This window comes from Polyodon spathula, chromosome 50 (genome assembly GCF_017654505.1).
Source record: "Polyodon spathula isolate WHYD16114869_AA chromosome 50, ASM1765450v1, whole genome shotgun sequence".
NCBI classification, from domain to species: domain Eukaryota; kingdom Metazoa; phylum Chordata; class Actinopteri; order Acipenseriformes; family Polyodontidae; genus Polyodon; species Polyodon spathula.
This window is the reverse complement of record NC_054583.1, coordinates 1,549,813-1,563,887: the sequence shown is the minus strand read 5'-3', so window position 1 is coordinate 1,563,887 and position 14,075 is coordinate 1,549,813. Positions and strand designations below refer to the sequence as shown.

The window sequence follows — 14,075 nt, the reverse complement described above, 5'->3', positions numbered from 1 at the left end:
GTGTGTGTGTGTGTCTGCCTGTGTATCTCGATCCTTGTGTCTATCTGTCTGTGTATCTGTGTGTGTCTGTCTGTCTGTCTGTGTATCTCTGTGTGTCTGTGTGTCTGTATGTTTGTGTTTGTCTGTGTGTCTCTGTATGTCTGTCTGTCTGTATGTTTGTGTGTGTGTGTGTGTCTGCCTGTGTATCTCTGTATGTCTGTCTGTCTATCTGTCTGTGTATCTGGACAGTGTATCTGTGTGTCAGAGACATACACAGACACTGTATGTGTATCTCTGAGTAGTCAGCACAGAGAGACAGACTCTCAGTTCAGATAGATAGACTATCTACACGGAGAACGAGATAGAGAAACTCTGTCTATCTCTTTGTCTGTGTCTCTGTCTGTGTCTCTGTCTATCTCTCTGTCTGTTTGTGTGTCTGTCTCTCTCTGTCTGTCTGTCTGTCTGTATTGACATCGTTTATATAGATTCTGCTGATTACGCTAAATTGAAAAGGACGCTCCCCACTCTCCAGTTCTGTCACTCTCCTCTCTGCTCTCTCTATCTCAGGTGATGAATTCTGGGTATTATCTCTCTCTCAGTGTCTCCCCTCTCCTTCTCTCACTCTCCCTCTCTCCCCTTTCTCCCCCTCCTCTCTGTCGCTGCTCCCTCCCCTCACTCTCACTCCATCACTTCATCGTCCTTCATCATTCAGCAGAGGCTTTTATTCAAAGCGACTCACAGACACCAGGAGGGTGAACTCTGCATCCTCAACAACTGCTGGTGCTGCTGCAGAGTCTCTTCCAATAGGACCTCGTTTGTTTGACGTCTCGTCCGAATGATGGAGCACAAGGAGGTGAAGTGACTGGCTCAGGGTCCCCCCCCCCCCCCCCCCCCCCCCCACACACACACACACACACACACACACACACACACACACACGCACACACACACACACACACAGCGAGTCAGTGGCTAAGCTGGGATTTGAACCTCCTGGTATCAAGACCCCTTTCTCTAACGTCTGGACCAGCGAGACCTCCTCCTCCCTCTCTCTCTCTCTCTCTCTCTCTCTCACTCACTCTCCCCTCCTCTCTCTCTCAGGTGATGAGTTCTGGCTGTTCTCTGACACGCGTGCCCTGCCAGGGTACCCCAAGCCCCTCTCTCTCTGGAGTCTCCCCGCAGGGGGGGTCGATGCCTCGTTCGTTTGGGCTCACAATGGAAAGACCTATATGTTCAGGGGGGCTCAGTTCTGGCGCTACGACGATCGCGAGGGACGCATGGACACAGGGTACCCCAAATCCATCAGCCTGTGGCGCGGGATTCCCCAGGACCTCGATGATGTCATTACCTGGGGAGATGGTACGGGGGTCAGAGTTCACCCTTAAAGTGTCCCATGAAAGTGTAGTGAAAGCATGGCAAAGCACAGAGAGGTGTGGTAAAATAATGAGAAGCATTGTAAAGCACAGAGAGGTCTGGTAAAGCATAGGGAGGCATTGTAAAGCACAGAGAGGTCTGGTAAAGCATAGGGAAGCATTGTAAAGCACAGAGAGGTCTGGTAAAGCATAGGGAAGCATTGTAAAGCACAGAGAGGTCTGGTAAAGCATAGGGAAGCATTGTAAAGCACAGAGAGGTCTGGTAAAGCATAGGGAAGCATTGTAAAGCACATTGTAAAGCACAGAGAGGTCTGGTAAAGCATAGGGAAGCATTGTAAAGCACAGAGAGGTCTGGTAAAGCATAGGGAAGCATTGTAAAGCACAGAGAGGTCTGGTAAAGCATAGGGAAGCATTGTAAAGCACAGAGAGGTCTGGTAAAGCATAGAGAAGCATTGTAACGCACAGAGAGGTCTAGTAAAGCATAGGGAAGCATTGTAAAGCACAGAGAGGTCTGGTAAAGCATAGGGAAGCATTGTAAAGCACAGAGAGGTTTGGTAAAGCATAGGGAAGCATTGTAAAGCACAGAGAGGTTTGGTAAAGCACAGGGAAGCATTGTAATTATGTATAGCTATATGTCTGTCTGTCTCTCTGTCTGCAGTAGCTGTCTGTCTGTACCTATGAGTTTGTTCTCTTTCTTTCAGGCGATGCCTACTTCTTCAAGGGAGACCAATACTGGGTGCAGAAGAAAGGGCAGTTGGACCAGGAGGTGGAGCCCCCCAAATCCGTGCCCATCGATTGGATGAGGTGCCCCCCGCCCCCCACAAGACCTGCCCCAGCCAATCCCAGGGGGGCAGAATGCAACTGTGACATGAGCAGCGGAGGGGCGGGTCTTAGAGAGCACAGGCGATCTAATTGGCTGCTCACTGTGACCGTTGTGTTCTACTTGCTCCTCCCCTCTTCCATGACCCTTTCGTAGGACTCTCCAGAAATGATTTACTGGCATTTAGAGTTCCTCGGGCAAGCTGAAAAGCAAAATAAAATCATAAAGGTAACGATTTACCTGAAGTCAGTGGTTTTGAATTCAGCCTCAGTCCAGTATAATATATAAAACTATGGCTATTGAAACTCAGGGGGCTGTGTGAATCATTGCTGGAGCCACAGCCCAGTATAATATATAAAACTATGGCTATTGAAACTCAGGGGGGCTGTGTGAATCATTGCTGGAGCCACACAGTCTCAGTATAATATATAAAACTATGGCTATTGAAACTCAGGGGGGCTGTGTGAATCATTGAGCCACAGTCCAGTATAATATATAAAACTATGGCTATTGAAACTCAGGGGGGCTGTCTGAATCATTGCTGGAGCCACAGTCCAGTATAATATATAAAACTATGGCTATTGAAACTCAGGGGGGCTGTGTGAATCATTGCTGGAGCCACAGTCCAGTATAATATATAAAACTATGGCTATTGAAACTCAGGGGGGGCTGTGTGAATCATTGCTGGAGCCACAGTCCAGTATAATATATAAAACTATGGCTATTGAAACTCAGGGGGGCTGTCTGAATCATTGCTGGAGCCACAGTCCAGTATAATATATAAAACTATGGCTATTGAAACTCAGGGGGGGCTGTGTGAATCATTGCTGGAGCCACAGTCCAGTATAATATATAAAACGATGGCTATTGAAACTCAGGGGGGCTGTCTGAATCATTGCTGGAGCCACAGTCCAGTATAATATATAAAACTATGGCTATTGAAACTCAGGGGGGGCTGTGTGAATCTGGGTAATTAAACCCACTTGAATCAACAGGGGGCTGAATTCAAAACCAGCGAGTTTAGAACTCAGAGGAAGCGCAGAAGAGGACTGAATGGAACATGTTTAATTTAATAGCCCCCCTGCAACTAATTCAATTGGACGGGGCTCCCAGGCAGAAAGCGGGGTCCCCCTGCCACTATTAAAACAACAACAACAACAACAACAAAATGAATTCACCTCAATTCAGCATCACAATGAACGACTAAGTCACCGCTGGACTGTTCTTTGTTGCGTCTGCACCACGAACAGAAAAGCCGGGAATCTCATGCTGATATGAGGCGTTTTTATCACGTCGCTCACAGCTTAAGCTAAAAACAGCGAGACATTAAAAAATTAACTGATTTCGACACCCAAACAAAGTTTTTAAAATCTTATGCCGCTTTATTCCACGCCCATAATCAATATTAAGACCAGCCCCCTGTATTCAGTATTAAGACTGTCTCCCTGTATTCAGTATTAAGACTGTCTCCCTGTATTCAGTATTAAGGCTGTCCCCCTGTATTCAGTATTAAGGCTGTCCCCCTGTATTCAGTATTAAGGCTGTCCCCCTGTATTCAGTATTAAGGCTGTCCCCCTGTATTCAGTATTAAGACTGTCCCCCTGTATTCAGTATTAAGGCTGTCCCCCTGTATTCAGTATTAGGCTGTCCCCCTGTATTCAGTATTAAGGCTGTCCCCCTGTATTCAGTATTAGGCTGTCCCCCTGTATTCAGTATTAAGGCTGTCCCCCTGTATTCAGTATTAAGACTGTCCCCCTGTATTCAGTATTAAGACTGTCCCCCTGTATTCAGTATTAAGACTGTCCCCCTGTATTCAGTATTAAGACTGTCCCCCTGTATTCAGTATTAAGACTGTCCCCCTGTATTCAGTATTAAGACTGTCCCCCTGTATTCAGTATTAAGACTGTCCCCCTGTATTCAGTATTAAGACTGTCTCCCTGTATTCAGTATTAAGACTGTCCCCCTGTATTCAGTATTAAGGCTGTCCCCCTGTATTCAGTATTAAGACTGTCTCCCTGTATTCAGTATTAAGGCTGTCCCCCTGTATTCAGTATTAAGGCTGTCCCCCTGTATTCAGTATTAAGGCTGTCCCCCTGTATTCAGTATTAAGACTGTCTCCCTGTATTCAGTATTAAGGCTGTCTCCCTGTATTCAGTATTAAGGCTGTCCCCCTGTATTCAGTATTCAAGAACATGAAGCTTTTAAGGTTTTGCTCTTTCGCTACGAAGCACAAAATACAGGAATGAAAACATATTTCTGGTTCGTTTTTTTATTGTATTTTTTTTTTTCTCTTTGAGATTGAATTACAAGAGCTGTATTTACGGTAGTGACGACAGTATCTGCACTAATAACACGGTCATTTTCTCTTTCCATAGTTTTCAAAAAAGAAACCTTTGTTTTTTCTAACCTGAAATGTTAATAAATATTTACAATAATTATACACACTGTTTTTTGGGTTTTCTGTAAATTTTTATTTATAGTCCAGACTTGTACTTTTCTCTTTTCTCAGACAGACAGACAGACTATGCTATTTCCAATAGGAGTCTGATTCCCATCCCTGCAATTTGTTACGGTAGGGAACGTAGTGTCTCGACCACAATAGTAGTGTCTCCCTTTATTTGGAGGGCAAACGTGTCGTCAACTACTAGGACTTCCGAAGGGAGAGTGTGGGAAAGGAGTAGGGGGAAGGGAGGGGGTTGAGGGAGGCAATAGGAAGAGGTCTAGGGTGCTAGGTGGTACAGACTCTCCCTCCCCCCCCCCTTCCCCCCCTCCTCCCCCCCCCCCCCCTCCCCCCCCCCCCCCCCCCCCCCCCCCCCCCCCCTCTCCCCCCCCCCCCCCCCCCCCCCCCTCCCCCCCATCCCCCCCCCCTTTCAGACAGACAGACAGACAGACCCCCACCTCCCCCTCCCCCCCCCCTCCCCCCCCTCAAGAAACGGGGCAGGTATCAAAAAAAATCTTTTGTTTTGGAATACAAAAAAAAGATTGGACTGACTCTTATTTAACCCCGGCTTGACAGTCGGTGTATGCTTTGACTTTTTTGGTTTTTTTTTTTTAAATTTTTTTTTAGTGGTCTGAAAATAAAAGAGACCTCAGACCCCAAGGTAGATCCAACGATCCACATGAAAACCTGTCTGCTGGTCGAGTCGATTACGCTACAGGTTATCAAAGACTGGAGCAGGGTATGGTAAAATCGATTTGGATCCCTGCACTAAGGGCGAAACGTACCATCATATCATCACAGAGATGGAAATAAGACTCCCGTTGCACAGCAGTGTGATCCAGTCCTGGTTTCACTAGGAGTTTAATAATCAGACTCCCGTTGTACAGCAGTGTGGGATCCAGTCCTGGTTTCACTAGGAGTTTAATAATTAGACACACCTGAGCTTGTTAGCTAGACACACTGGGGGCTGATCAAGCTGGTAGCAAAACCTGGACTGGATCACACTGCTGTGCAATAGGAGTCTGATTTCCAGTCCTGCGTTTGAGTACAAAGTGACCTCCACACCTCCGGGGGGGGGGGGGGGGGGGGGCAGTGAGCAAATCGAGCGAGACGTCCTCTATGGTTCCTCCTTGCCTGGCAGCGCGATCTTCAGCCTCTTCAAGGAGGTGAGGAAGAATTTGGGGAGCGGGCTGGAGACGATGATCTCTTGGTGACCCCCGCGCCCCCCAGGGAAGATCAGCTGACGAGCGTGGAGGTGCAGTGGGAGATGGCGGGCTTTGCTCTGCTCCAGCCCCAGCCTGCGCAGAAAACCTTCGGACAGCTTCTGCGAGAGACGCAACAACAAACAATGGAGTCAGCAACGAGAAACGCAAACCGCTACAGGGCCAAAAACAGGCTGAAACTGAAACAAATGAAAACACATGAAGAGTTATCTTTGAGCCCTAAACCTACTCTACATTGCACAGCGGTGTGATCCAGTCCAGCTTTCACTAGGAGTTTAATAATAAGACACACCTGAGCCTGTTACCTAGACACACTGGGAGCTGATCAAGCTGGTAGTAAAACCTGGACTGGCTCACACTGCTGTGCAATAGGAGTCCGATTCCCATGTCTAGCATTAACAAACACCCTAGATGAACCTCCAACTTCCATTAACCCTTTGTGGTCCTATGTCGGACCATTACAATTTTCCCTTTCCAGTCGGACCCTGTCCGACAAAGAGACGTCAAGCACAGGTCTCTAGTCGTTTTTTCTCCTGAAAAAGCCAAGAAAACCTTTCAATGGCCGAGTGAGACCGATTACAGCAATACACTACAGAGATAACACGGACACAAACAAAGGAGACAGCTGCTTCTGCATCCAGCGCTCAAAGAACATCACAGACATCTGCAGAGCTGTTTGAGATGTTACAGTAATAAAATAATGACTCTGATTGTGTTATTGAGGAGTTTGGTGATAAAACGAGTGATCAGGAGAGGATTTATCAGTGTGCGCGTCTATGAAGAGGTATGTGAAAAATACAGCGAGCAAGGGGTGGGGCTGGAGATGCAGTACTGAGTGTCCTTTTGCGATTCAGTGTCTTTTAAACCTGTTTTACTCTGGGAGGGAAAAAAAATAATTTTAAAACAGCGCTTATGAAAATAAATAAATAGCTTGTTAGCTAGACACACTGGGGGCTGATCAAGCTGGTAGAAAAACCTGGACTGGATCACACTGCTGTGCAACAGGAGTCTGATTCCCATCCCTGCAATAATAATGCTAGTTTTCATCACAGGGATTGGAATCAGACTCCCGTTGCACAGCAGTGTGATCCAGTCCTGGTTGCACTAGGAGTCTAGTCAGTGCCAGCCTGTCTGCGATTGGCTACCTGCGGTGTCAGCCTGTCTGTGATTGGTTACCTGCGGTGCCAGTTTGCTGTTGTGTGCGTACTTGTGGTCGCCCAGAATCTGACAGCCCAAACCCAGCGACATGTGAACTCGAATCTGGTGCTTCACTCCTGAGAGAGAGAGAGAGAGAGAGAGAGAGAGAGAGAGAGAGAGAGAGAGAGAGAGAGAGAGAGAGAATTATATAAACACACACACAGCTGTAATCAGAGCCAACAGCCTCAAGAACATAAGAAATTAAAAAATTATCAACAAAAGAAGATTAAAGAGATAACGAGAGAAGATGGAGAAAAAAGATATAATAAGAAATTAAATGAGAAAAAAACCAGATTTCCACTGTATTTAATGGTTTTTTTACTGTATATCATGTATGATGCATTTCTCTGTATTTTATTATATTTTATGGATTTTCTTGTATTTACTCCATCTTGTAAAGAGCTTTGTGATGGTGCGCCGCTATGAAAGGCGCTATATAAAATAAAGACTGATTGATTGATTGATAGCTAGATAGATAGAAAGATAGACAAGCCTCCTCACACAGACTTTTAATTGGTTGGGACTAGGAACAATTAAAAACACTGCTGATCAAGCACGCGAAGATGTTTTCCAGTTCTGATAAAAAAAAAACTCCTGTAGTCTGATATACTTTTCATAAAGTCTGGCAGCGTATTCAAGAACAGGGCACCCTTCATTGAGAAAGCTGCAGGTGCAAACTCAGTGTGATGCCGAAACACTATACAGTCTCCTCTTGTGGTTGATAGAGTGACTCCCTTAGGTGCGAAGACCCAGCCAGTGACCCTACAGTTATACAGCAGGGCATAGGAGATAAAATCACAAAGTGCAAATACATCTTAGATTCACCCCCAGATTCTGATCCGCTCTCAATAAACTGTGTTAAGGAATGTCCGTACCAAGTTTTATCTCAGTGGTGTGGGTCTGGGCTGGGATCTCGTACCTGTGACTGGCTGCAGCTCCACTAAGGCACTGGTCCCAGTGCTGGCCAGCGTGCAGTAGTGAGTCACTGCCTGATGAGACTTCCTGCTGGGTCGAACCCGGGTCACCGATTCCCCTCCTTCAGAGAGCCTGAACACTGGAGCCAGGCTCATCTAGAGAGAGAGTCAGAATGAGAGAGGATGAGAATGAGAGAGAGAAAGAGAGGGCGACAGAGAGATAGGGGAGAGAGAGAGCGGGATAGAGAGAGGGAATGAGAAACAAAAAGAGAGGGGTGTTAGAGAGAGAGAGAGAGGGAATGAGAGAAGGTGAGAATGAGAGAAAGACAGGGCAACAGAGAGATAGGGGGAGAGAGAGATGGAATGAGAAACAGAAAGAGAGGGGTGTTAGAGAGAGAGAGAGAGAGGGAATGAGAGAAAGAGAGAGACAGAAACAAGACAGACAACATGCAGAGAGAAGGGGGTGGGGAGAGACAAGACATTGAGACACACACACTACCCTTTTTGTACAGTAAATACTGCCATCTAGTGGACACAGTCTGAACTGACCCTCCAAACTTTGCCTACCTTAAAATGTGGCTGGGGGCTGCTGACCTCCCTCTCAATGATGGGGATATCAATAACACCTTCAGAGGGAACTGGTACCCCGACACACAGCACCCTAAAACACAGACAAGGAGAATATGCCAAATTAGGGCTGCAGTAATGATTCAGACAGCCCCCCTGAGTTTCAATAGCCATAGTTTTATATATTATACTGGACCGTGGCTCCAGCAATGATTCACACAGCCCCCCTGAGTTTCAATAGCCATAGTTTTATATATTATACTGGACTGTGGCTCCAGCAATGATTCACACAGCCCCCCTGAGTTTCAATAGCCATAGTTTTATATATTATACTGGACTGTGGCTCCAGCAATGATTCACACAGCCCCCCTGAGTTTCAATAGCCATAGTTTTATATATTATACTGGACTGTGGCTCCAGCAATGATTCACACAGCCCCCCTGAGTTTCAATAACCATAGTTTTATATATTATACTGGACTGTGTCTCCAGCAATGATTCACACAGCCCCCCTGAGTTTCAGTAGCCACAGTTTTATATATTATATTGGACTGTGGCTCCAGCAATGATTCAGACAGCCCCCCTGAGTTTCAATAGCCATAGTTTTATATATTATACTGGACTGTGTCTCCAGCAATGGTTCAGACAGCCCCCCTTAGTTTCAATAGCCCCAGTTTCTCACCAGTATTTTTTCACAACCTGGTGAGTTTTGAAGAGGTGATGGATGTGGTCCGCTGACTCCTCACTCTTCGCCAACAGCATGGCGCCTGTGGTCTCCTTGTCCAATCGGTGACAGAGATGCAGTGGCTCCGCCCCCATCCCGCCTGTCATCTTGGCGAGAATGGAAAGCACCTCCCCAATATTATTCTTCACTCCAGGGCCCCCTGTTAAAAAAAACAAGAAGGGGTCCGTATCAGACTCCCGCTGCACAGCAGTGTGACCCAGTCCTGCTTTCACTAGGAGTTTAATAATCAGACTCCCGCTGCACAGCAGTGTGATCCAGTCCTGCTTTCACTAGGAGTTTAATAATCAGACTCCCGCTGCACAGCAGTGTGACCCAGTCCTGCTTTCACTAGGAGTTTAATAATCAGACTCCCGCTGCACAGCAGTGTGATCCAGTCCTGCTTTCACTAGGAGTTTAATAATCAGACTCCCGCTGCACAGCAGTGCGATCCAGTCCTGCTTTCACTAGGAGTTTAATAATCAGACACACCTGAGCTTGTTAGCTAGACACACTGGGGGCTGATCAAGCTGGTAGTAAAACCTGGACTGGATCACACTGCTGTGCAACAGGAGTCTGATTCCCATCCCTGGTGTGGGAGGCACCATAACTCAATGCTTTTAAAGTCACAAAAAAAAAAACTATTTTGATGAAACGTAGCCTTGCATTTTGTACCCTCCGCTTTCTTTTAATTCATTTTATTTACTATTTCTCAAAATTGGTTTGTTTGCCCATTTTTTTTTTTTTTTTTTTAAATGTATTTATTTATTTATTTATTAATTAAATCTGTTAAGCGCTTCGAGGACTTTCAGGTTGAAGAAAAGGGGTTTTGATACCAGGAGGTTTCAAATCCCGGCTCTGCCACTGCCTCGCTGTGTGTGTGTGTGTGTGTGTGTGTGTGTGTGTGGTGTGTGTGTGTGTGTGTGTGTGTGTGTGTGTGTGTGTGTGTGTGTGTGTGTGTGTGTCTGTGTGACCCTGAGCGAGTCACTTCACCTCCTTGGGCTCCGTCCTTCGGACGAGACGTCAAACAAACGAGGTCCTATTGGAAGAGACTCTGCAGCAGCACCAGCAGTTGAGGATGATGCAGAGTTCACCCCTCCTGGTCTCTAAGTCACTTTGGATAAAAGCATCTGCTGAATGACTCAATAATAATAATAATAATAATGAAGAAGTAAAGATTGACTGATTGGAGTTCTCACCATGCACTGGGACCCCATAGGGTTTATTGATTGCTATCAGTTCCTGGTCCTCGTACAGAATCCCTCTCTTTAGTGCTTTGGCTAAAACGTTGGGGTGGACCTTTTGGAGCTGCAAGGTAAACTGTCTCAACTCCTGAACTCTCCTCAGTACTGGGGAGTCAGACTTCTGCACACAAAGAAAATTGCAATTAGTAAACAGCTCGTTACCTCGACACACTGGGGGCTGATCAAGCTGATAGTAAAACTTGGAACGGGCGACACTGCTGTGCAACAGGAGTCTGATTCCCAGCCCTGCAATAATAATGCTGGTTATCATCACAGGGCTGGGAATTAGACTCCCGCTGCACAGCAGTGTGATCCAGTCCAGGTTTCACTAGGAGTTTAATAATCAGACTCCCGCTGCACAGCAGTGTGATCCAGTCCTGGTTTCACTAGGAGTTTAATAATCAGACACACCTGAGCTTGTTAGCTAGACACACTGGGGGCTGGTCAAGCTGGTAGCAAAACCTGGACTGGATCACACCGCTGTGCAACAGGAGTCTGATGTGCAAGCTTCCTCCCTCTTTCACTGTAATGCGAACTAAGAAATCACACTGTAATATATTTTAAAAGAAACGAATAATGTTGAAACTAACTGGTCTGTGACTTACCGCCAGTTTGACTTTTCCAACATCCGCTTCTCTCTTCTCCTTCCGCACTTTTAGAGCCAGGTCCACCGCCTTTATTTTTTTAACACCCTTGCCCGTCTTCGCTCCGGAACCGCGACCGGTCTCTGCACCCCTCAGGCCGTCCCGACCCGAATTCGGGGTCTCTCTCCCGGCGGCGGCGGCGGCGGCGGCTCCCTGGTGCAGAATGCGTCGGGCAAGCTGCGCAGCTGCTCCGGTCGACTTACACAAGCACCGGGTGTTTGCAACCGAACCGCGGGTTAGCATTGTCGATTGAGCCCGAGGGACCCAGTCCGTCCCGGTTCGGCTCAGATGACAGAAAGTCTTTCTTAAAACGCTGGTTGCGCGTTCATAATTTGGAGAGAGTGACACCCATGCTCGCGTCCTTATGTGCGCTGCCATTTCGGTAACCTCTCACCCTTCAAACCCAAAATGACGCAGCCAGGATTTTGGGTGCAGCTGTCCACTGGGTGGCACCAATCTGCCTTTAAAAGTATTTGCAGATTGGTGAGCTATAAGCAATTCATTGCCCCTTATTATTATTATTATTATTAGTTTGTTTATGTAGCAGACGTCTTTATCCAAGGCGAGTCACCCAGACTAGGGTGCGTGAACTAAACATCAGAGTCTCTTACAACAACGCCTCACCCCAAAGACGCAGCACAAGGGGGTTCAGTGACTTGCTCAGGGTCCCACACAGGGAGTCAGTGGCTAGCTTGGATTTGAACCGGGGTCCTCCTGGTTGCAAACCACTTTTTTTTTTTCAAAACCACCGGACCACACATCCTATATCTTTTCGTCTTTATATGGGGAAGACGCAAATGCACGGTGACCTCATGAGAGGATGCCACCGGCCCACCATCATACCAAGCAACGGAAAAGCATTTTTGAAGCTGTTGTATTATATATTTCAAGCCTGGTTTAAGAGTGATTGGTCATAACATTAATACAATAAAAAAAGTGGTTATTTTCGAATTTTAAACTGGCACCATGCTTGCACAGTACAGACATGCAATCGCAGATAGCAAATTTCAAGTGAGCGTTGAGGGTTTTATTAAAATAATTACTGCATTCTCTTATTTTGACTCACTATCTCGTTATTTTGACTCACTATCCCGTTATTTACTTAGTATAGTATGTGGAAATCATTATCAATAATAATAACAATTGAATGCAATGTTTTCACGTTTTAATTATTTATTAATCGAATAGTGAATTCGATTAATAAATAAGGTCTAGGTCTAGGTCCTCGGCAAAATGTACCTTTATAAATATTATACATATATTTATTTTTAAAACTTCAATAATGTAGTTGTGTTCCCCGACCCTCGTCCTAACCTAAATAGATTATGAACCATGTCCGTGTCCTCTTTTTTTTTTTTTTTTGGTTTGTTTGTTTGTTTGTTTTTTGTACGAGAAACAATCACAGCAAAAGCAAACAAACAAATCAATAAACAAACAAATACATAAATAATTATCGAGAACTGCGCAAAACAAAACTACCCGTCGAGTATATATAAATTCGTTTTACCAACAAAATACGACATTGGGGTCGATAGGAAGGCGTATAATATTTTGGCAACACAAGATAAGGCCTGGTACGTACGTCCTGCTACCTGCTTCGTTCTTGAAATAAATGTCTCAGCTATTATTATTATTATTATTATTGATACATGCTTCGTTCTTGAAAAATAAATGTCAAGAACTTATTATTTTATTAGAGTGTATTATCTTCAGTATTATTATTTATTATTATTATTATTATTATTCATTAATAACATCGCCTTGAGTTTATTTTACATCTTTTATTTGGTGTTACAGAGCATTATGAAGGGTCTGCTTGTGATTCTTGGGATCACTGCGATATATAGTTGTACTGCCTGGAGTATACGGTACCCTGAGCCGACGTATTGTCCCTTTCAAATTACCATTGTCAAGTCTCAGCTCATTTAGATTAAGATTATAATCCTTTTTTGTGCAATATCAATTTTAGCACTGTATTTTCGTGACATAAAAACCTACATTGCATTTACCCAACATTTTTAGAGTGTTTTATTATTATTTATTATTATTATTATTATTATTATTATTATTATTATTATTTTTATCTATCCACCGCTGAATTAATTATTATATATCGTGACCGATTCCCACCACTTAATGACAGACGTCTGTGCAATCTGTGCTAATTGTGTGTGTGTGCTGTCCTGTCATTCCTGCCATTTCTGTGTCAACCTGCATGAATTTGTGAGTCAGGAGGGTTGCCAGATTTCCTACAGAAAAAAAATAAACAGCGACCCGGTTCTTCAAAACAAGCCCAGGCTGAAGCCATATTAGAGTATGGGTGCTTATCCAAATTCCAACCCGCGACTCTCCCCCAAAACAAGCCCAACCCCGCTTCTTACAAGCGGACTTGTTGTAGTGATTGCGAGAGGAACATTATTATTTCCTTTAAATTTTAGTTCAAACTTGCAAACCCCAAGTGCATTCTGGTCCCTTTTCCCTGCCTCAGGTACCGTTCTTACCTTTTGAAAGAAGCAGGACTACGTTTACCATGATGCACTGGGGTTGTGAGTTGAAAAGCTTGAAATGTCCCCAAAAAACTGTCCCCCTGAACATGCTGGTCCCCTTAAAAAAAAAAACAGAGAGAAAATGTATCCAATCATGACAGTCCCTCGGTTGAAGGCCACACCTCCCGTCCCCTGTCCCCAAGCTCCATTTCATGTCCATGAGAATAAGCTCGGACTTTTTTTGGGGGGCCTGGATTGGTACAGGATAGGATGTGGTTTAATTAACATTGCTGTATCTTTATTGTCCCGTTCCTTCCAAAGCCCATACTGTGATTGCAGTGAAATGCAGATTAGGACTGACTGGCGAACGTGAGGGAAGGATCTGTTTGACCAAAAGTAAGCAACTTCATTTTTCATTATAGCATTTGACATCGCTGGGGGAAATAACCCCTTCAAAATAAGTGGTTG

General features: G+C 45.2%; 2 protein-coding genes across 2 annotated transcripts in view; one reads left to right on the top strand and one right to left on the bottom strand.

The window, feature by feature from the left end:
* The window catches only part of LOC121306873 (matrix metalloproteinase-25-like), a 7,976-nt gene extending 5,567 nt beyond the window's left edge, over nt 1-2,409 (top strand). Inside the window, exons 9-10 of the mRNA XM_041238856.1 lie at nt 1,081-1,338; nt 2,054-2,409. Coding sequence (XP_041094790.1) covers nt 1,081-1,338; nt 2,054-2,328 — 533 coding nt within the window. The 3' untranslated portion in view covers nt 2,329-2,409. The remainder of the gene's footprint in view (nt 1-1,080; nt 1,339-2,053) is intronic.
* Nucleotides 2,410-5,569: 3,160 nt separating this feature from the next.
* On the bottom strand, nt 5,570-11,537 carry rpusd4 (RNA pseudouridine synthase D4). Its single transcript, XM_041238857.1, has 7 exons — nt 11,083-11,537; nt 10,433-10,598; nt 9,195-9,396; nt 8,514-8,607; nt 7,952-8,102; nt 7,012-7,109; nt 5,570-5,936 (listed from the first exon to the last, which is right to left on the bottom strand). Exons 1-7 carry the CDS (start codon nt 11,497-11,499, stop codon nt 5,730-5,732), a joined length of 1,335 nt encoding a protein of 444 aa, XP_041094791.1. The 5' UTR covers nt 11,500-11,537; the 3' UTR covers nt 5,570-5,729.
* Nucleotides 11,538-14,075: the final 2,538 nt, after the last annotated feature.

Coding starts and splice junctions, on each gene's coding strand:
- rpusd4 (XM_041238857.1), bottom strand. CDS start 11,499: ATGGCAGCGCACATAAGGACGCGAGCATGGGTGTCACTCTCTCCAAAT. Junction 10,599..11,082: donor TTGGAAAAGTCAAACTGGCG/GTAAGTCACAGA, acceptor CTTTGTGTGCAG/AAGTCTGACTCCCCAGTACT. Junction 5,937..7,011: donor ACAGCAAACTGGCACCGCAG/GTAACCAATCAC, acceptor CGTCTCTCGCAG/AAGCTGTCCGAAGGTTTTCT.